The 20,782-nt window shown below is 34.6% G+C and overlaps 1 protein-coding gene across 7 annotated transcripts in view; it reads left to right on the top strand.

The window, feature by feature from the left end:
* The window catches only part of LOC126969250 (PDZ and LIM domain protein Zasp), a 59,446-nt gene extending 40,233 nt beyond the window's left edge, over nt 1–19,213 (top strand). Inside the window, exons 3-17 of one of the 7 annotated variants that reach the window (XM_050814651.1) lie at nt 1,508–1,659; nt 3,103–3,277; nt 3,892–4,022; nt 4,654–4,751; nt 5,467–5,755; nt 6,376–6,564; nt 7,566–7,656; nt 9,397–9,559; nt 10,587–10,613; nt 11,446–11,700; nt 13,579–13,717; nt 15,380–15,566; nt 15,661–15,781; nt 16,412–16,527; nt 17,465–19,213. In XM_050814651.1, coding sequence (XP_050670608.1) covers nt 1,508–1,659; nt 3,103–3,277; nt 3,892–4,022; nt 4,654–4,751; nt 5,467–5,755; nt 6,376–6,564; nt 7,566–7,656; nt 9,397–9,559; nt 10,587–10,613; nt 11,446–11,700; nt 13,579–13,717; nt 15,380–15,566; nt 15,661–15,781; nt 16,412–16,527; nt 17,465–17,542 — 2,211 coding nt within the window. In that variant the 3' untranslated portion in view covers nt 17,543–19,213. Of the gene's footprint in view, nt 1–1,507; nt 1,660–3,102; nt 3,278–3,891; nt 4,023–4,653; nt 4,752–5,015; nt 5,182–5,466; nt 5,756–6,375; nt 6,565–7,565; nt 7,657–9,396; nt 9,560–10,586; nt 10,614–10,947; nt 11,128–11,445; nt 11,701–13,578; nt 13,718–13,930; nt 15,135–15,379; nt 15,567–15,660; nt 15,782–16,411; nt 16,528–17,464 lie in introns of all 7 variants that reach the window. The other 6 variants (XM_050814658.1, XM_050814667.1, XM_050814624.1 and 3 more) reach the window with 6 other exon arrangements.
* Nucleotides 19,214–20,782: the final 1,569 nt, after the last annotated feature.

Genomic DNA, 20,782 nt, shown 5'->3' with positions numbered 1-20,782 from the left:
TAATTTCTATGAAAGAATTTATTGACGCCCGGTTTGATAGTTTGCTGTGAAACAATTTCATCACGACAGCAGGGTGTACGAATTTACTTAATTTTAATTTACGAAGTAATTTTTGATGTTATGATATATTTTTGACAAATCCATATAAAAGCATTATTTTATTTATTATATACAGAACAACGTCTGTCGGGTCAGATAGTACTATATAAAATCTTACTTTTCAAAATATTATAATTATAAAGGATTTATTTTTATTTTAGAGAAAATGCCAACGTTGCAAAAAGGATCACTTCTAAACTATCTACATACTAAAGGGATTAATAAAAAGTCCCTGAAGTTAATATTAAGTTTTTAGTTTTACTTCAATCGCGCGGATAGATTACGCGTACACATAGCTATTGACTGGATATATCATATAGTATCGAACTTAATCTTATATATAAAATTCTCGTGTCATGGTGTTAAACTTTGAACTCCTCCGAAACGTCTTGAAATTTTGAGTGCATATTGGGTAGGTCTCAGAATCGGACAACATCTATTTTTCATCCCCCTAAATGTTAAGGGTGGTCCACACGAAATTTTATTTTAATTTTTTTTTGACATTTTTTTTTTAAATTTGTTTGATTATGAGTTAGCATTAAAAAATACATACAACTTAAAATTTTCACCCACCTACGATCAACAGTTACTTTTGTATCGCGATTTTAATATCGGCAATACAACGTTTGCTGGGTCAGCTAGTATACATAAATATACATGTAAGTGAAACATAACATTTAGGTTTTTTCCGTCGCATATATAATTGGATTTTAATGTACAAACAAATTTACTTAATGGAGGTCGACTTGATAACTTAAACAGTAAAGGTTTATTCTTTAAAGAGTAAAACTGATAGCTCCAATAACATTAAATTAGACTATAACAATTCATTTAAACCTTGAGTAAATTAAATTAGTTTCGTCTAGGCTACTGGTTTTATGATAAAATACCATTTACGAGGTTGTTAGATGACTAATGGTATACCATTTCCCCATCCAACAACTTTATATGCAATTAATTATGGGCGCTAGAATATCTCAATTAATTGTATAATGTTTACTATTTACCAACTTCTTACATTCTCGTGCCTAATTATAATTAATCTTATGTACAACACAGAACATATTATTGGGACACTTAATTAAAGGATTACATTATTGAAACCGTTACCCTATCGTCGTCGGATGTCGAAAATTTTACTTTTAAATTGGTATAAAAAGTTTTATTTTACAATAACTTGGACATCTCATAATAAAACATTATTTATCATCTACGTATAAATATACTAGCTATATACCTATATACTTATACGTGAAACAAGAAAAACTCGCATAGTACAAAGAGCAGTTGCTTTTTGTGACGTCGGATGCTCTCGCGGAATTTAATACCATAAGAATAGTAATGCCAAAAATAATAAGGCTCTTGGAATTTAGCAAGGCAGGTGGTAATAGCTGTTGACATTTCGCAGGTTAACGGTGGAAGTGCAGCTGAAAGGGCTGGTCTGCAGGCTGGAGACGCTCTTATTCGAGTCAACAGCACCGATGTGTACACACTCCGGCACCAGGAAGCTCAGGATACGATCCGCGCCGCCGGTCAAGCACTCGAACTGACCATCCAACGGTAATTTTTATTACATTATCGTTACTTACTTGTATATTTTACTTACTTACTTGTATTATTTAAAAGAGCGCAAAAAAAATGGATGCTTGGAGAGTTTCATGCACCGTTTCTTATCTCTCAGAGCACCATTTGTTTCCGAAGCGGTAGTAGTGTTTAAACATCAAAAAATTTATGTAATTTTACCTACTTACATCTTTTACATAAAATACCATCTTTAGGTAGTATTAATACGAGTGTAATTAAATGGTTTATTTAAATGTGTGATATTTACCTACCTAGCAGTTTACATTTTGTCCCAAACGATGTAAATGTAGGCTGAGTTATTTTAAATTTAGGGATTAATCTGGAAAAAAATTCAAAAAGCCTTAAAAATGTGTGCATTAAAAATGGGAATTAGTACTTATATAATTATTATACAATAGAATCCGTAAATAATAGTATGATTATAATAAAGTTATCAAACTATCAATTGGCTATCACATTTCAATGTCAGCGTCTTGTGGTTTGTCATCTTCCAGTTCGCCCCGTTACCAACTAGTGAATAGCGATTCTCATCTTCCGTTGATCAACTCAATAATTGTATTGACATTCATGCAGCATAGAAACTTTATTTACAATGAATATAATATATATGGACGTCAGGTGGCTTATTATGCAAGCTGCTTGCGTAATGAAATATCCTTTAGAATTAAGGTATTCGGTGTTTCTTTTGAAGTTGCGAATAATAGATCAAGTTCACATTTTATGAGGCCACGTTAAGGCTTCTTTGAGATTCATCATCGAGACAGAGGCCAAAGGCTAGACAAAGGCCTCCCCCAATGTCTGCTGTCATGACGATCGGTCCTGCGCTGCCCTAATCCAACGTATTCCGGCGATCTTGACCAGATCTTCGGTCCATCTTGTGGGGGCCTACCAACACTTAGTGTTCCGGTACGTGGTCGCCATTCGAGGACTTTACTGCCCCAATGGCCATGTGTGCGTCGAGCTATGTGCCCTGCCCACTGCCACTTCCAATTTCGCAACCGTCTGGGCTATTTTGGTGACTTTAATTCTCCTACGGATCTCCTCATTTCTGATTCTATCTCTGAGGTCAAATAATTCCAAATCAACATTTCTGGCCCGCGTTTGCGGGGGAGATGAAAATTAGTGCGATAAGGACAACTGACGGACAGCTCCAACTAAAAATCAAGACCAAAAAACTCATCAAATAGGGTTTTGTTTTCTTCTATTCTCAGCTCCAAAACTAACCAATCGATACGAAATTTTAGAAATTGGTAAGCATAAATATATTCTTTGTCGAACTATTTTAATTTCTCCGCTTGTCATTTCGGATTTGTGAAAAGAGCATAGGGTGCAAGTTTTTAGGTAGGTGCAGGTAACTATTAGACTAATTAGCTGAACCGGAGTTTGCAGAGTAATAATTGATTTTTCTAATATTTTCAGTGGTGGCGGTACTTGGAGACCATCAGTGACTCCAACAGGAAGTCTGCCCAGGCCTGGCTCTAGACCACTGGGGTCCAACCCCACAACAGTCACCAATACCTCACTCAAAGCCAATCAGCAACCGTCGCGCGCGTTTGGCTCTGGCCACAATAATGTCGCTAAGCCTTTCGGTTATGTAAGTACTTTGATACTACTTACATCATATCCTTTATATTGTCATTGATGATTCAATTCAGTTGCATTTAAATTCAATGCACTGTTCTGATTTTGAATAAAGGCAAGCCAAACTTAATTTATAATTTAACTTAATTTAGTAAGTGATCATAATCGCCCTGGTTATAACAACACTCTTTATAAAAGTTAAAATTTAGTCTCGGCCGGTAAAAAATAGTGGCAATTAGTTTCTTGCCAATTCTTATCATGCGATTTGATAATGCCCCGACGAAGTTATACTAAATATAAAACAAGTACATCCATCGATTCTTTCAGCGGCATCAAATCGTTCATAAACTCGCTTTTTCTCCAATGGATGTGGACTCAGCCTTTCCCAACATCTCCCTTCAAATTTGTGTAGCGAATCTACTTTCGTCAGCCCTCCTTACACGACCAATTTTATTTCTCAATATTAATCAATTCCTTAATTCCATTAATTCTTAATTTTACTGTCTGTTATAAGGTTCACTTTTACTCTTCTTCAATCAAGCAATCATGCATAGTGTCCTTAGTACAAGATAGTATAATTTAATAGTAGAAGTATTTTTAATAAATGTTCGTATAATTAATTATTAGATGAATGGCACGGACTCTGTGAAGGGCATCGTCAACAAGCAGTACAATACACCAGTCAACATGTACAGCGACAAAACGATCGCTGAGACACTCTCGGCTCAATCCGAGGTTCTTGCCGGAGGTGTACTGGGGTAAGTAGATACTAACGTCAGGCTTATTTTGTTAACTCATTTCTGAGGGGATTGTGTAGGTCTTAGGGCATAAGCCCTTTCGATAACTTCGATCGTTTTGCGTCTATTGTATCCTTTGCCCATCCCATAGTTTGTAAGCTATAGAAAGGCCTGTAGAAACAGGCCAAGCGCTTCTACGAATCCGATAATATCATTCAGGGGCTCATATAAACTCTGTTAAGAGTCTCTCATCCTTTTCAGAACAAAATCTGGGACTGTCATTTATCCATTTACCTATGGGTTTAATTTAATTTGAGCGCGTAAAAAATCACTCTTATCATGTTTTATCGAACGAGCCGAAAAGTTGTAAGTTCAATAATACCTATTTTCTGAATGGATAGGAAGACAAACCATCAGGACCCATAATGGCAAGTGATCACATCTGCTCATGCTTCCTTGCAGAGGAATTCCGAAAGAGAGAGTTCGAACCAAAGATCATGGATTTTTTTTCACAAATTTAATAAATATCTTATGTACCTGTATGGACATACCACTACCTACATTTGTAAATATACGATGTGGTATTAAATGCAATAGTGTAGACAAAACAAGGAAGGTCGAGGATTAATTTATTATTTTTATAAAATCACAGGGTCAACTTTAAGAAAAATGAAAAAACTTATGATGCCGAAAAAAGTGCGGTATTTAAGGTATTGCAAGAAGCGGAGAATGACCCTGAACCTCCATCAGGTAATTCAAAACTTTAATTAAAAAAATATATTTTATTTAAGTAAGTCTTCATATGAAAGTTACCTACGTAGAGATGTTCTAATAATTTACCTATATCCGTTGTAATAATGCACCTATTATTATTGAACCACATAAAACTTGTTATTGTATCCTAATGTGGCTTGTAAATTCTCATTGTATATTTTAGTCATCATACATTCCATTTTTCCTTTAATTATTTGTATGAAGTATTCAAAATTTTGTAAGAATTCAAATAACTAATAGAACATAATTGGCACAAAGCTGAACCAGCCAGTATTCCAAGCACGCCTGTTACCACCGGCCTACGACATGTACCTGCGCCCGTCACCAAGCCGGACGCGCCGCTCAACAATACAGGCGGCCTGCCCGTCGGACAAAACATCTGCGAAGACTGCGAACGTCTTATTACGTAAGTCGAACGGCATTCGTTCGACACGGTCGCAAATCGCCTTCTCATATTCTTGGAAAGAAACATTTCTTCGTTTTGGCACAAGTACTTCTTTTTCAACTATAAGATCACTCATTTCATTCCTATTATTCAGTGTGGTAATTCCCTTCGAATATATTTTTAATAATAACACCCTTTAAGCCCCTGTATTATGTTACTAAGTTTGTGTTGATAAATATTTGAACTGTCTTTATTTAGAAGTGACATGAGATTTTTTAATTAATAACTATGATTGGGGATTGGCAGAGCGGCCTCAGTTTTTCTCGCGTGCAGGCGTCGCGCCTCCTCATCAAACACCACAGAACCCACAACAGCAACAGCTGCGTTCTCTATCGCGCAACTCCGGGACGTACTCTCCAGGACCGGCTCATCTGGTGCCGGACCAACACCACCGACCGAGTATACCAGTTGGCTGTCATCAAGTTCTACCGGACGGACAGATAGCGCTTGGTGTTCCGGCGCACCCGCAGCCACAACCGGATCTACCGGTCGTTCGCGACACGCCCTTTTGCTCTGATTGTAACGCCCATATCGTGTAAGATAAGCCAAGAATGCCTGACGTTTGCGACCGTGTCGATCTTGTGCACTATAAAAGTAGCAAGTAGTTTTCATTTTTCATTAAGTTAATGTTTCACTGCATTGCCAATAGCATTTTGTTCACTGTTGTCAAATAGATTTCATTTTTCATTATCATCTCGTTAACAAATGATTTTCAATAGTTTAATTATATCATATTTGAAATCATTTAGAACTTTTTTAGTCCATATCTTATTATGGACCCGAAGTACAATAACGTTTATGTTTAACTACAAACTATATTGTAGCTGATCTTGTATAAGTATGCAGCATGAATGTATGCATTTCTTATGGAAATTAAGCACTACATAACAAGTCATGTCAAGAAATTAACGATTTAGCGGAATGTATAAATGTTAGAATTAACAAGAAGTATTTAATCTAGTGTTAAAATATTATAACTTGTCTGGTCATAAATATTGTAAAAACTTAAATTAGTACTTCTGATTTCTAATTTTTTCAATTCAAATTTTTAGTTTATCCCAAACTAAAACGTGATAATTTTGCAATCATGAAAGTCATGCTAAATGTGATAATTCTAGATAGTTCCATTTCTAAATCTTTTTTAAACATTATTAGGGGCGTGTTTGTGCGCATAAAGGACAAAAACTTGCACGTCGAGTGCTTCAAATGCGCTACCTGCGGCACTTCACTCAAGAACCAGGGCTATTACAACCTGAACGGGAAACTCTACTGTGACATCCACGCGAAACTTGTGGCGCGCCAGAACCCACCGGCATCCAACTTGGAACCTGTTACAGTACCACCGTAAGTTATTATAACTAACATTCATATTATACATAAGAATAATTAGTATAATGTGTGTAAAGTTAAAGTTTTCTCGACGGTATTACAAAATTGGCACTAAGTATTGTTGTTTCTAATTGATGAGTTTTATTTTAGAGCACATTACACACAGTAAAAAAGTATGTAATTTTTCCCACTTTCAATATGCAACCTTATCATCTACTAAACCTTAATAGCTTTTATAAATAACTGCGTTTATAAAAAAATTCCATGAAACAAATTTCTTCAAGCGAGCATATGGAACAGTACCTATCAATAATGGCACATAGATACACTAATTAAAAGGACCGTATTGTTTCACATTCGTTCTAGAATTTGAAGATATTTTTATAATCGGCTTTATCAGGTTTTAGTAAAGGATTAACATCTTTTCTGGATCTAAAACCACGGAGAGGCCCCGATGCTATATGGTCTTCGCCAGAGGGCGTGTTGATTTATTTTTCGGTATACAAACATACGACTGATACCTACCCACTTTCTGCAAGGCAATCACTGCAACTTACGTCTAGATAGACTATGACAGCTGTGAAAATGTCGAAAAAATTTAATTTAGAATTACAGGTTAGTTCTAATTTTGAGCAATACACAAACACTAACACAAAGTGTCGTACACATCGCATACTTATCCTAGACGTAGCTTGTCACGCACACTAAAGTATAAAGCCTGGCCTGTTTTTATTGGTTGTCTAACAGCAAGAGACTCTATCTAGACGTATAAAATTATCTAAGCACTGCAATTCTGTTTTCTTTAAATCCCCATTGTATTATTGTGATTTAATCTAGCTCAAAAAAATATTTAAAATGGCGGGAAATGATCGATGTTATTTATATGCTACAGTTATAACAGATTTCCAGAAGACACGATATTACATATAGTAAAAGCAATTTAAACGTTCTTTTATTATGTTATTATTTTCTATTAACAACTATTTTATTGATAACTTTAATTTAATTTTGTGTAGAGGAGGCCGCGTTCCCAGCAACACGTATTCAACACCATTGCCACCACTTTCAACAGGCAACTACACGAATGGTTCTTCGTCATTATTTAGCGTAAGTGCCATAACATAATTATAATATAAACGAAATTGTAATATTTCTCGCTGTGTGTCTGTCCACCACGATATTTTTGAGAAGTGGCTGCAAAAAAACAATTTAAGTGAATTAGGTAGTTAATTCACTAATTTATTTTAGTGAATTAACTACCTATTACTACCAGATATTTCTAAAAATGATTTAAGTGTAAAATTGTAAGAGTAATGAATGTAGAGGAAGCGCGTGAGGTTTGTAAGGATAGAAGCAAATGGAATTCTATTGTCTCTGCCTAGTGCCTACTGCCTACCCCGACGGGAACAAGGCGTGAGTGTGTGTGTGTAAAATTGCTTTCAAAAAAATGTTTATGTTTCGTTGTTTAATTGTCTTTGACGACCCATATACCTGTTATAGTTAGGTTAGGTTACAGTTACATAGATCAGGTTAGAGATCCGGTAAAGTGAGTAAATTTTTCCGGGATGAACAAATTTCGTTTTATACTTGTTTGAAGAAAATATTTAGTTAGATCTTGAGAATTGATTCAACAAAATAAGGGTTGCCATGATATTTTATGAGTATCTATTATTGTATTTTGGCTAACTCGGATGCACATAAATAGACACCTAAAATTAAATTTGAGTACCTATTGATAAATGAGATATTTATTTCTGATGTCTATCTTTTTATAGCTAATAAGATAATGAATCATATATTTTGTATCAAAACGATGGCGCAATAAATAATTTGGCATGCACTCAAAGATCACAAACCGTTCCAACCAGAGATCACAGGTTTCAACCTTGGCCATATCATATTCAGTATAATTAATGAACGCGTCCAGTGAACAGTTTGTCAATTAAATAAACCACTTCTGATTGGAATATTGAGAAACTTTTCAAACAATGTTTAGAGTGGTAAATATTTAATAAATAATATTTTAGTCTAGGTACGAGGATAGTAATGCCTTTTTATTTGCATGAATAATAATTTAATACACTAAATTATGTTTATGAAGCGATTTAATGTATCATTTATGCAAGTAAAAAATTTTTACCAGTGGGAGGCTCCTTTGCACATGCATGTCGCATAGATTATGGGTACCCCAACGGCGCCTATTTCTGCCATGAAGATGTAATGTGTAAGCATTATTGTTTCGGTCAGAAGGGCCCCGTAGCTAGTGAAATTACTGGGTAAATGAGACTTAACATCTTATGTCTCAAGATGACGAGTGCAATTGTAGTGTCACTCAGAATTTTTGGGTTTCTCAAGAATCCTGAGCGGCACTACATTGTAATGGGCAGGGCCATGCACTGCATATCAATTTACATCAGCTGAACGTCCTGCTTGTCCCTTACTGTCATAAAAATGACTGAAGAATGAAAATGAATGAATCAGAAAATATTCATAAGAGTGTTTAGTGCGGTTTGTTTTTTTGTTCAGTTTGTTAGTTTCTTTTTTATTTCTGTGGTGTTGTTATAGCGCCATGGCCTCGATCATGAATTCATCCAGTGCCTCCCACGCTCGTTTTAAACCTTGCTATCATATGCTACAAAAAATGACCCTCACCAGTTTACGGATCTTTTACAATTTTTCGTAATTAAATACAAAATTACTTCACGATCAGGTGGTAAATGAGAAGATTTTGTTGTGAACATTATTGACACCTATTATAGTAATATATCAGGGCTATCTGATTTCTTATTTTTTTTAAATATGATGTCAAACGTAGATCAGATAAACATTTGTACCTTTGTTTTTCAGCCATCAAGCAATTTGTCTGGTCCGAAGCCATTCGGCTCTTCCATCGGATCGGCGTATTCACCATCTTTGTCGCCGAGGTCAGCCCCGATGTCGCCAGCACGACCGACTGGAGCCCCTCCAGCACCTATAACTACCGCACCTCTTTCCTCTTCTTTTGCGCCGAGTAAGAGAGTCACTTTCGCTATTTAACTTTTAAATGTTATTCTAAATAGTAGCCCAAAGCATATTACGTAGCATCATAGACGAAAAAAGTAATATGCCATTGAAAGAAATTGTTTATTGTTGCCGATAGGTATTCTATTATTAAATACAGCTTATTTGAACTTACTAACCTAGGGTACGCATTTATTGATATTTATATTTTGTATATTTTCAAGAATGGTAATTATTGTTAGGTTGTTAATTATTGTTACCAAAATTTACATTGATTGAATGTTAGCAAAATTTGTTGATTTAAGTTCCTTCAAAATGGCCATCTTTGAAGCCATGAGCGTCCATTGCTTGATTTGCTTTTCAATCGAGCCACTCAATTTTACTTTAGAAGTGGGGACCTGCTCTAATTATATTCAAGAAGTACAGCGGTATTCTTTAGTGATACCCAACAGAGTCTCCATAAAACGGTATAGAAACATGCGGTTGAAATAACCATCTGCTTCTTACAAACAATTACCGTATTACAATTTCCTGTGCGAAATAGTAGAAAATTATCACTATTTGTAACATAAAAGCGTTCTAAATTTGAATTAAAACAAAATTAAAATTGAAACTATTGTATTTGTAGATATTAATGTCCAGACTTGTAAAAATACATTTTCAGGTACTTATTTATATTTTATGGCATAGGGTTATCATGCTTTTTTTTTTAAATAATATATAGTTAAATTTATACATACATAGAGCATATATCCTAACGTAAATAAGAACATTAAGTATGTAATGTTATTTTTTTTTATTGAAACAATGTTTCTGTTTAAACCAGACAAGGAAATTAAAATTTATTTTTTATTAACTTTACTATTATAATTATACAAATATATTTTTTATTGCTACTTACCAAATATACCTAGGTCTTTTATTATGCTTTTAACTATTATTCTATTAACAATAGGATACAATAACTGGAGCAATATTGGATAATATGTATAATCAATATATAAATATAAAATAAAAATTCAATTTATTTTTGACAGAGGCACCCGTAACCATTTTTAAAAAAGGTAATATTTGAATAGGATTATGTTAATCATAGATGCAGCACAGCTTCAAACAGCTTAATCGCCGAATGTAAATATATTAATTGTATGTACATACTTACATATCATGTTCAAGCGCTACGCGGGCAGCCACTGTCAGCTACAGCACTCAAATAATATCAACATTTTACAGAGCCATAAAAATAATTTTATAATTAACATACACGACGCTTTTGATCAAGGTTTGAATGTTTCAATATACTCAAACCTCATTGATAGTTGAAATTGACTAATGTCTACTTTTATTATTTTTCCCTCCCTCCATTAATCACGTTTGCTTTCGATAATTCACTAACAGACAAGAATGTTAAAAGCATTGTTTGGCCCCCACCAAATCCCCCAGAAGACGAAACGCCATTGCCGAGCTCTTCTGAGAATACAATGACCAAAACGACTGGCGAGTCGACAATGTTGTCATCTGAATCAGTGATTAAAAAAGCTAGCGAATCTAATGATCTCAAAGGTCAAACTGAATCAGGTGATCAATTTATGTCATCATTATCATCACAAGAGAGTGCATTTTCTTCTACTGTATCATTCGCATCTACATCAATGACAAGTGCTACAACAGCTTCATCTATTTCAAAATCGACTGTAAAAAACCATCAGGCGCAAACCATGCAAGAAGTCAGTTCCAGTTCCACAGTACAATCATTTTCGGAAGCGTTATCATCCACAGGAAACAGTCATATGATTCATCAGTCTCGGGCACCTGGTTTACTTTCATTGAATTGTTCTGTGGATAATGCAAGTTCAGAGACAAAATTAATGCAAGAAACAAAAACATGTTTTTCAGCCATAGATAATGATTCCACGACCATTGCAAAGCAAGATCGTTCATATGAAAACAAAAGAAATAGTTCGAGTTTAATAAATAGTGAAGAAAGTGACTATAATTCCTCAATATACCATCAAACACACTACCAAAACACTCAAAAAACTAGTGAGCTTCATACAAACACCGGTGAAAAAACACTTATCACCTCATTTTCAAGAGAAAATCAACAACAAGATACCAGAAATCAAGATATCATTCCAGATTCAAACAAAGGTATTGACTCCAATCAAATATTTTCACAAATTATACAACCAAACCTTATTAATTCATTAACAACAGAATTACAAACTAACAATGCATCAATACAAAGTGAAACACAACTAACAAGTTCACATATTTATAATAATTCTTCAAATAAAGACCTTGCAATTTGTAACCCTTCTGAACTCTATTCTCATTCTACTACTATCAAATCAAATGAAGAAAATGAACTAAGAAACCCAAAAAATATTTTGCCTTTTGAGACAGATTCATATATACCACCGGAAAACGTTCAATATAAAGAAGAATTGCAATGTAACGATGTTGCAACGACTATGAATAGTGCTTTTATACCAGTTGCTCAAAAATCTCTTACGAGTGTTAATGTGAAGTCCTCTAATACCACAAATTCCTTAAAAGATGCTGTCACAATCGCACCTGATCGACCCTTTAATCTTTTTGCAAGTAAAATATTTGAACCACTTGAAAATAAACCCACCTCTATAGAACAACAGTCCGCTCCATTGTTTTTAGAAACTCATCCTGATTCGACTCAACACATATCCAGTTTAATTAAGAATGATCATAAAAATTTACAAAGTACAAATACTCAAAATAAAACAAACAAGGCGGCTGAACCAAAAATAAAACAAAATGATTCCAACGTAATACATGATAATTTTACTCAAAGCAGTGTAAAAACATTGGCAGAAAATAGCACGGACACAATAATTAAATCTTTCGCTTCAACACAAGGAGTATCATCTGTTAAATCAGCAAAATCTTACTTTGAACAATTGGATAGGAGAGAAAATGTCTCCCAAGTGGATGCTAGCACTGTATCTGACACTAAAGGTAACATAACTCTTCATTTAGAAAGAGGTGTTACACCTGAATATGTAGATGTGCCCACATTGCCTACGATGGATCACAAAGTTTTAAGTAAATATTCCACTCCTATCGTAGCTCCTTCACAAGAAACACATAAACAAAATCCACTTAAATCATTAAAAAATACTACACCTTCCAATTCTACGACTTTTCAACCTGTTTCAGATGAAAAGTTTACATTGAGAGAATCCCCAGATCTCAGTCGAACATCTACTCCGAGTGCTATAAATAAACCTGCGCCTATTATACCACACTATCAAATGAACTTAGTAACTACAGAACACCATGCACCAGAAACATATACCTTTCAAATGTCGGGCAGAGAAAGCAGCCGTTCCCCAACACCAAAGCTACGAACACGTTCACCGGCACACGGAACGTCATTTAAGGCTCAAGCACCTAGAATGAAGAACTCAGTACTCCCAGCACACTTTGAGCAAAAGCAATCTTTCTTACATCAAATTCCATCAACATTGCAAAAGGATCAGAATACAAGCGGTGAAAAACAGCACAACTATTTAATTAATTCTACTGTAAGAGAAGATCACTGTTCCAATAGAGAACATCAATTAGAGATGTACAATATAAAGGATTTGTCAATAAAGGAAGATACATCAGTGAATCAAAATTATGAAAAAAAAGACTTGGAGTTACAAAATGTCTCAGAATATGGTAACACTACTGTTCAAACAACAAGAAAATCTTATGAAGAATATGAGCGCACTCAATCCGCTAAGACGGTTGAAATTAAAATGGGTTCCACTACGCCTTCTGGTTTGCATCAACCTCTTGTGGCCACTTCTGATCATCCATTTGCTATCAACTTAAAACAAAGTTTCCCTTCTTCAACCATGACTTTTACAAATCCATATCAAAGTTTTTCTTCTAATATTACTAACGCAAATATGGATACCACTAGACAAACTCAGTTATGTCAACCGAGTCCTTCTGTTTCTGGTGCTAACCTTGGTCCAGTGTGTGATCCTACCCCGTCAACAGGTTCCAGTGTAGGAGCTGCCGCTCGAGGCAAAGCTTTTGGTGTATCATCGGCCCCAAAAAGAGGGAGGGGAGTTTTGAATAAAGCTGTGCTGCCTGGCTCACGGGTTCCCCTTTGTGGATCGTGCAACGGGAATATTAGGTGATTAGATTGAGGCTGTGAACTGTGTGCTGAAATCCGCATGATTAACCATAATTTGAACTGTCGTTTGTCGATAAAAGTTTTACAAGTGCTATGTTAGTTGTGTGTAGTTTTAGATGTTTGAATTTAGCTATTAATATTTAATATTAATTTACTTTTATTTGTACATGCTTTCTTTGTGTGATGTTATTTAAATGTTTTATTTTTAAACAGCAAATGAGGCACACATTCCAAGCCCCCACAGAATGGAATATAAAAGTCCAGCCGAGGAGCGACTTATTAGAAAAATGGCGAAAATGGCACTAAATGGTTATGAAATTGGAATACAAAGAAAGATAAAACCAGCAGAACATATTCAATCGATGGCTGACCGAATTCAAGATACTGTTGTAACAAAACATCCATTAAATGCCGATACACCTCCTATTGAATGTAGTCGAGAGAATACAATTAAACGAAGTCCTATTAAACTGGTCGATAAAGAGTCAAAATATGCTGACAGCATTCCTAATTCGTCTTTATTGATATCACAGACCTTAGCGGCTCAGGCCGGTAAAGCATCAAACAGTCAGGATTATGCTCCTCTTCCACCGCCACTCCCAACAACGCCAGTCCCAACTTTTATTGTTAACACAAATTTAACAAATGGAAACATGACACCAAATTCAAAACATAATGCCGAAAAAGTATTTAATGGTAATGGCTACTTAAATCGCGAAGAAGAGAATGGATACAGAGGGGCTATTGATATAAATAGTCCTAATTATGAAGTGAAATATAAAATGGGCTCCCCAAAATCCTATAAAGAAGAAATAAATACATCATCCAATAATATCTGCAATGATGATATAAAATACAATACATATTCAAACACACAAAACAAAAAGAAATTTTTCGAAAAAAAAGATAACTTTAATGATTTCAACTCTTCTTTGGAAAATAGAACATTAAATCACAAATTTTCAGATGACTTACACGAAAGAAAACATCAACCAAATACTAATTCTAGTCATATAAATGTTAACAAACCTTACCATACTTTAAACGGTAGAAAATTGCCCAAAAACTCTGATAGTGATGAAGATTTTAAGAGTTTGCCAAATAATATACATGATAATTCATTGTACACCTATAAACCGGTTAACAAAGTAATTAACAATGATAACCATAACAATTTCACTCATGTCAATGAAGCAAAAGGTAATGCTCCCCATGTCGACAAAGGGAGTGAAAATAATGAAATCGAAAATAAATCGGATGAAACAATCGTTAAAAGGAGAGAGAAAAAAAATTTGAGAAAAGATGATGGCAAAAGAGACTCACACATAATCGCAAGACCATTGAGTACTATGACTTCAGTAGATGTTACTGACGGACACTATCCAGTTTGTCACATATGTGACAAAGCTATTACCAGGTAAAAGATGATTAATACTAATCAGTACACATAAATTCTTACACATCACATGAACAGGTTATCCACCAGAAAAGAAAAGTAAATGCATGGCATGATTTGTTGGCATGATAAGACGTAATAATAATAATAATTTTGCATATAAATAATTACTGCTTGAGATTTTGGTTTAATTAAATACCATAAGCAAATTAGAAAAATTTAAACCTTTTATTCAATTTATAGTAATAACATTTTATTCTACTTAGGGGTCCATTTATTACTGCTCTTGGACGAATCTGGTGTCCGGAGCACTTTGTCTGCGTAAATGCTACATGTCGTCGCCCATTACAAGACATTGGATTCGTCGAGGAGAATGGACAGCTATATTGTGAGTACTGCTTCGAGCAGTATATAGCGCCATCCTGTGACAAATGCCACGCTAAAATTAAGGGTGTAAGTATACCTATCATTATTATAACCAGTATTGATTTCAAGTTCTTGACCCTGGTGATTATCGTTCCTTAAAATATTCTTTGCTTTTATCAAGGATTGCCTCAACGCTATTGGAAAACACTTCCATCCAGAGTGTTTCAGCTGCGTGTACTGCGGCAAGCTTTTTGGAAACAATCCATTCTTCTTAGAAGATGGCTTACCTTACTGCGAAGCCGGTAAGTTATTGCATATAGAATATCAAGTTGTCTAACTTATTCAAAAATATTTTAAATAAACAAATGAACATTAAAATTTATAAAAAATGCTATTATATAGATTTTCACAAGTCAGCTGTTAGTAAATACCTAGCGCGTTTTATGTAAATACCTATATAATTTCTTAATATATACCAAACAGATGTAAAGTATAAGTAATTATATCAATTAAATCAATGAATTATCTTTGATCTTCTTGTAGGTCATCTTATTATTGATGAGCATTTTACTCTTCATCATCTCGCATATGTTACCAGCAGCCGAAATTCACCACCGAACATTACGTAAAATTACGAAATGCCATCAGCATCACGTTGATGCTGTACCAAAACTTTTTGCCTCGAAAAGCCACTGCCACACAAAGTGTATGGAATGGATTATCGGCAGAAGTTTTCGCAAAACAATACGATCTCAAATCTTAGGGAATACTCCCGTCTATCCTTGGGCTGGTTTGTTTACTTTTCATTAGATTTGCTTGCACTTGATCCTTTGCCCCCTTTTATATAATTAAAACGTACAGTACAGTTTTATGTGATTCTACTTTATGTTTCAATAATTTAATTGATTTTAACAATTACATGGATGTTATAGACTGGAACGAGTTATTTACGACAAAATGTTTCGCCTGCGGTTTTCCCGTGGAGGCAGGCGACAGGTGGGTCGAGGCGCTCAACAATAACTACCACAGTCAGTGCTTCAACTGCACGGTGCGTATGATGAGAGCTCTTATAAAATACCATCGAAATTGACTAAACTGTGACATAAAATAGTCAAAACAGCAATTTAATTGTCCCATTCCTATTATTGACTGCTCTGCAAATGTTGACAACAACATTTCATCACATATTAATGTATAGTTTATTACAGCACGTGAAATAAGTGAAAGTGATCGTTTGCGATCGGATCGTCCAAAATCCCAATACTATTTACAATAAGCAGTGCCTCATTTCATGAGTTGATATATTCATTTTACACAGCTCGTCATACGTTGCCATTCTGTGTTATGTATTCCTCATTAACGAAATGTCATGTGTGTGTTCCGTGATATTAAGAACATTTTGTGGAAGATTAACATTAATTGTAATTTGTATATAATAAAAACCTTCAAACGTTTCAGAGGGTTGTCATGAGATTTTTCGTAGAAGTAGTTTTAGTTGAATTGGTAGTACGTACCCTTGCTTCTGGAATGCTTTTTACAGAGTTTGATTTTGATAAACCATTGAAGTTCAAGGTGTTTTGGCTATTATATGTATTTATTTATTGGTTGTATATCTAGAAATGTTTTTATATAAAATATTGATAGAGCTACCTATTAGATATTACAGTAGATAACAATATAAACACTGTGAAGGAACACTATTTTGTTTGGGCGATGGTGTAAACTGTAACAGAAAGTGAGCATACAAAAATTTAATAAATATAGTTGAAGGTTCATTCTATGATATTTTTATTATGTATCTGGTAAGTCATCTCTACTTTCGGGATTTCATAAGGTCATTTTGGACGTCGAATTCTACGAGTAAAAATAAAATTAGTTTTGAAAGGATTTGTCCGCTATCAAATTTGTAGAGCAATATGACCATCGCCCATACAATCTATTTATTTATTTAAAAATATTTAAATAACAATAATTTTCAATCACAGGTCTGTAAAAAGAATCTTGAAGGACAGAGCTTCTTCGCCAAAGGAGGAAGACCGTTCTGTAAAGTTCACGCCCGTTAGGAGCCCGCCAAAAATAATATACAATTCTGACACTGTTTATTCCACGACGACATTTCGACCGGTCTCTTTATCTCCATCCCCTGTACCCAATACTCCGAGCAATACTCCACAAAGAACTCGAAAATTAGAAACTCCCCTCCACTTTGAGGGAGGGCTGTTTTCTGATATCAGAAATGAAGAAGGGAAATTGTTGAGCAAAGTAACTGTCGATCACATGCAAAGCAGTACAAAATACGATATTTTAGATTCACCAAATAAATCTAAAAGTTACGACGACACAAATGGAAATACAGCTTTCGTCGACGATTTATTTAAAACAGAAAGAGTGACAAATGAAGACGTAATAAAAGTTAAATTTACACCTGTTGCTCCAGAAATCGATTCCTTTGTAAGATTATCACCCATGCCTTTTAACAGACCAATAACTCCTGTTAAATATATCAAGGACGATTTTGTAGATCTTACAAGTTACAAAATTGTAAATTCTGTACACAAAGAACACGTACCAACACCTGAAAATGATTTAGTGATGTTTGAGAATGTACAGTCAATGAAACGGGAGCACAGTCCTCTTGTCAACAACAAAATATCTGAGCAATTGCTTAAGATCGACACTTATTTGCAAGAAACCTTAACAAGATGTTCTGTAGACAAAGACGCACCCTCTTCTGCTAACTTAGAAGATCAGATTAAACATCAAATAAATGAAAAATATGAAGTAATTACTAATGGACAAAAGAATGAAAAAATTATTTGTAAAACGCAAAATAGCTTGGAGTCATGTAAAAGAACAGATAAATCAACACTCAGTACAGATATCCCAGAAAAGTTCAAATCAAGCAGTGTCAGTAAGAGAAAATCAAGAGTATTCAGCACCATTTATAATTTACCATCGCATTATCATGCAGCAATCATTTGTTTAATATTAATTGTATATAATTTAATCTATCAATTTATTAAGAATAATAATTACCACAACAATAAAAATGTTGCATCTACTTAGGTAAAAAATTTATCGTCGAATCGTTTGTAAGGAATATTTATAAATACTAGTCAAAAATTCAAAAATCTTAAACTTTGATTTGATATTGTTACAATTTTGATGATCTTGTATATATATAATAATATATCTAACAGACGTGTTTGGATTGGTATATACACACTTGACCTACTAGATGAAGTGGTCAATCCAATTTGGTGCTTTTTTAACGTTTTCGCAACTTCACCAAAACGAATTAATACCAACTTTGAATGATGCTTTGTATACAGCTTTCGGAATGTTTTCCATAATGTACTAACAATAACATTATGTTTAGTAAAACCAAAGTATATGAGGAAAAATACTTCTGTTCGGCCATTAAAAATAATGCACCATATTTTGTAAGCAATATTATTACTTGAATTATTTTTAAGACCTAAATGACTTATCTTTTTGCTTTAGTTTAACAATTTTAATTATGTACTTTCCTTTATAGCGTATGAAAGTTATTTTTGGTAGGTTTATAAATATGACGTACTTGGAATTATATTTTACACGTAATTTATGATAAAGTGTATTTTATTTCTTAATGAACTTATTTATTTAGTTTTTAACAGTTGCTGATAGAGCAATGAACGCATAGAAACATTTAATTTTATTATTTGAGCTTCAATAAATATTTTATATATGTATGCGTACGTAGTTTTATTTTTTATTATGTTTTCCGCCTCTGAGAAGGAAGTGGATCGTCTGGTTTTTTTTTCAATTAGTATAAATTCAGGTAAAGTATTATTACATTTATTGAACCGACTGATGTATTTTTGTGACTGCACGATATGACTAAGCGGGTATAAAATAGAGATGGATAGGAAAAATTTGACCCGTAAGGAAGATGCGGGCGTCAAGGCGAACAAGACGTTAAAGGCCTTAACAACTTAAAGTGATCCATAATATCTCTCAAGATCTTGCAGATGGGCGTGCACCTACCTTAAAGGCCGGCAACGCTCCAGTGGTGTTGCAAGAGAATATGAGCGGCGGTGATCACTTAACGCCATCCCGTACAATCGTTTGTCTAATATAAAAAAAGCACAGTTCATATAACTAGGGTGGCGTCATTGAGATTGTGCAAAGTGAGTATAATAAACAATCGACAGAAAAATTTGAACCGTAAGGAAGGTGCGGGTAATAAGGCATTAGGCCCAATAATTCAACTGAATGAAAGGCGATCATGTGGTCAATGAAACCAACAGGCGATTACCTTTGATGAGTTCCCGAAAAACCGTAATTTTACGGGCCGCAGGCGATCATAAAGTAAGTAAGTAGGGAAGTATCGAAGATGGCACTTTTCATGCCAGGTCCACACAATATTAAAAACGATGACGAAAAGCAAGTAAACTTATGAAAAGAAACAGTGTGAGTTCAGATCCCTGAGGGTGAAACAAGTGGCAAATATCCTTAATGGTTTAGATAAAAAGCAACATCAAAGCATCAGCAGCATCCCTCGGGCAACGGTCAATAACTAACACTTTCTTAAAAATCACAAATGTTGGAGAAACGCATAGAGATGCGAGGAAACCAGATAGATTATTTTTATCTTTAACCAACGCACATTAATGCTTAACAATTTCTGCTTTACGGCGGAAATAGGCGCCGTTGTGGTGCCCATAATCTAGTCGGCATCCTGTGCAAAGTACGTACATAAGACGAGATTTGGATCACCATCGAGCAAGAGCTTAAAACTTTATCGACATTTGCAAATCCAGCTGAGTATTTCGACCTTAGATCATATATGTCTAGATAGACTATGAGAGCTGTGAAAACGTCAAAAAATTAATTTAGAACTAGCCTATATTTTGAGTGTCATACAAATCGCGTGTGAGACGTACCATGTCACGCATACTAAACTAATATTCCTGGCCTGTTTTTATCGGTTGTCTAATAGCAAGATACTCTATCTAGACGTACAAATTATCTAAGATTTGGACCACAGATGAAAGATCCAAAAGCTGCGGAAACGGGATAAGAATTACTATTTACCTGAATAGAAGTAGACTGCTGGAAAACATCAAAATGTATACCTGTGTAAGAAAGAGAGGCAAATAAAAACTCAAACTCATGGATAATTGAAAACAAACATGTTGTCAACCTTATAAATGATATTGAAATGGCGGAAAGATGGAGAGAATACTACACTGATCTGTAGGTACAGTCTGGACAACCAACCAACTTTACGATAGTATCAGAGGGAGGTTTCGCGAATT

The sequence above is a fragment of the Leptidea sinapis genome, chromosome 1 (assembly GCF_905404315.1).
Source record: "Leptidea sinapis chromosome 1, ilLepSina1.1, whole genome shotgun sequence".
Taxonomy (NCBI): Eukaryota; Metazoa; Arthropoda; class Insecta; order Lepidoptera; family Pieridae; genus Leptidea; species Leptidea sinapis.
The sequence above is the reverse complement of the archived record's forward strand: the minus strand, read 5'-3'. Positions and strand labels throughout refer to the sequence as shown.